Source organism: Mixophyes fleayi, chromosome 4 (genome assembly GCF_038048845.1).
Source record: "Mixophyes fleayi isolate aMixFle1 chromosome 4, aMixFle1.hap1, whole genome shotgun sequence".
In the NCBI taxonomy this organism is placed as follows: domain Eukaryota; kingdom Metazoa; phylum Chordata; class Amphibia; order Anura; family Limnodynastidae; genus Mixophyes; species Mixophyes fleayi.
This window is the reverse complement of record NC_134405.1, coordinates 8,884,009-8,886,045: the sequence shown is the minus strand read 5'-3', so window position 1 is coordinate 8,886,045 and position 2,037 is coordinate 8,884,009. Positions and strand designations below refer to the sequence as shown.

General features: G+C 34.2%; 1 protein-coding gene across 1 annotated transcript; it reads right to left on the bottom strand.

Annotated features, from left to right (window-relative positions):
• Nucleotides 1-213: 213 nt before the first annotated feature.
• Nucleotides 214-1,083, bottom strand: LOC142151028 (uncharacterized). The gene has a single exon (XM_075206281.1). The coding sequence runs from the start codon at nt 1,081-1,083 to the stop codon at nt 214-216; it is 870 nt and encodes a 289-aa protein (XP_075062382.1).
• Nucleotides 1,084-2,037: the final 954 nt, after the last annotated feature.

The following is a 2,037-nucleotide window of genomic DNA, read 5'->3' as shown; positions in this document are numbered from 1 at the left end:
GATACAAAGTAATAACTTGTTTATGATACATATGCTACATTCAGATCCTCAGGGTAATTCTCATGCATGTATCTTCTGGTGAGTGACAAGTGCTTTCCTTTCAATTAAACAATTGCTGCATTCAGACTATTTAAATGGTTTATTTTCTGTGTGAATTGCCTGATTTTAAATTAGAGCTGACTTGTGGGTAAAACACTTGCAACATTTAGAGCATTAAAATAGTTTCTCTCCTGTGTGAATCCTTTGATGTTTTTTAAGAGTTGACAATTGGGTAAAACTCTTGCTACATTCAGAGCATTTAAATGGTTTCTCTCCTGTGTGAATCCTCTGATGTCTAAGAAAATGTGACTTGTTGGTAAAACACTTGCTACATTCAGAGCATTTAAATGGTTTCTCTCCTGTGTGAATCCTCTGATGTCTAAGAAAATGTGACTTGTTGGAAAAACACTTGGAACATTCAGAACAATTAAATGGTTTCTCTCCTGTGTGAATCATCTGATGAACAACAAGATGTGACTTTCTGGTAAAACACTTGCTACATTCAGAGCAATGAAATGTTTTCTCTTCTGTATGAATCCTCTTATGTGCAACAAGACTTGACTTGTGGGTAAAACACTTTCCACATTCAGAGCAATTAAATGGTTTCTCTCCTGTGTGAATCCTCTGATGTGCAACAAGACTTGACTTTAGGTTAAAACACTTGGTACATTCAGAGCATGTAAATGGTTTCTCTCCAGTGTGAATCCTCTGATGTTTTGCAAGATCTGCCTTTTGGGTAAAACACTTGAAACATTCAGAGCAATTAAATGTTTTATCTTCTGTATGAATCCTCTTATGTGCAACAAGACTTGACTTTTGGGTAAAACATTTTCCACATTCAGAGCAATTAAATGGTTTCTCTCCTGTGTGAATCCTCTTATGTGCAACAAGACTTGACTTTCGGTTAAAACACTTGGTACATTCAGAGCATGTAAATGGTTTCTCTCCAGTGTGAATCCTCTGATGTTTTGCAAGATATGACTTTTGGGTAAAACACTTGAAACATTCAGAGCACAGATAGGGTTTCTCTTCTGTACGATTCATAATGTGTTGATCAGCAATGACTTAGTTGAAGTTTTTTTTCTGTTGAAAAAATGAAATTAGCTTGTGTAGATTTTCCACAGGATAAGAAGAATTGGTGTCTGTAGTCTATAGTGAGGATTATTTCTGGAACTCTCAGCAGTTCAGAGGACAAGGTCCTTTCCCAGATGGCTTTTGATTTTAGTTGGAATCCTGTGAGAAAACAAAATGTTTATAATGATTCAATTAATGGATCTATGTTAACACTAGTAGTGTTATATTGTGTAATAAACACTCAAATATTTTATACACTAATAAATGTGACCAAGTCACTGACCACTGTTTTTATTGAGAAGACTTATCTGATCTGTGCACCCACACAAGACAAAAAGCTGTGATATATATCGAGACAGGAGGTTATGTACAAGTCACCAATTCACTTTGAATGAATTTTTAATAGTAAATACAATACATATTGTGCAACCTGATGTGTATTTAAACTTGTATTTTTTAATATACTTATTGCTTAATTTGGGAATAGTCTGTACAATGCTATTAAATGTTATAAACTATGTGAGCATCAAAACGGCTGCTATATATGGACAAGAATGTAGATCCATGAAACAATAGGGATTCTTCATTGCTTTGTTATTACCTTGCTGTGACTTCTTTGTATCATGTACTGAAACCAGGGTATGATGACATAATTTGTACAACACACCTTCCATTGTAAGTTTATTTATTGAACTGCAACAAGATCTCTGGCTCTCAGTCTGCTGTGGAATCTTTGGTTGTAGGTGGTATTGACACTGAACTGTGTACTTTTTGCAATAACCAAAAATGTAATAAATAAACCTCTATTTTTGTACAACTTCAACATTTGGTATGGGGAACATATTTATTTTACTTTTACAAAAGTAATTTACATATTTAGTTTTAGGTGGTGCTCCTATGACCAAAATTCAGAATTAGTACACT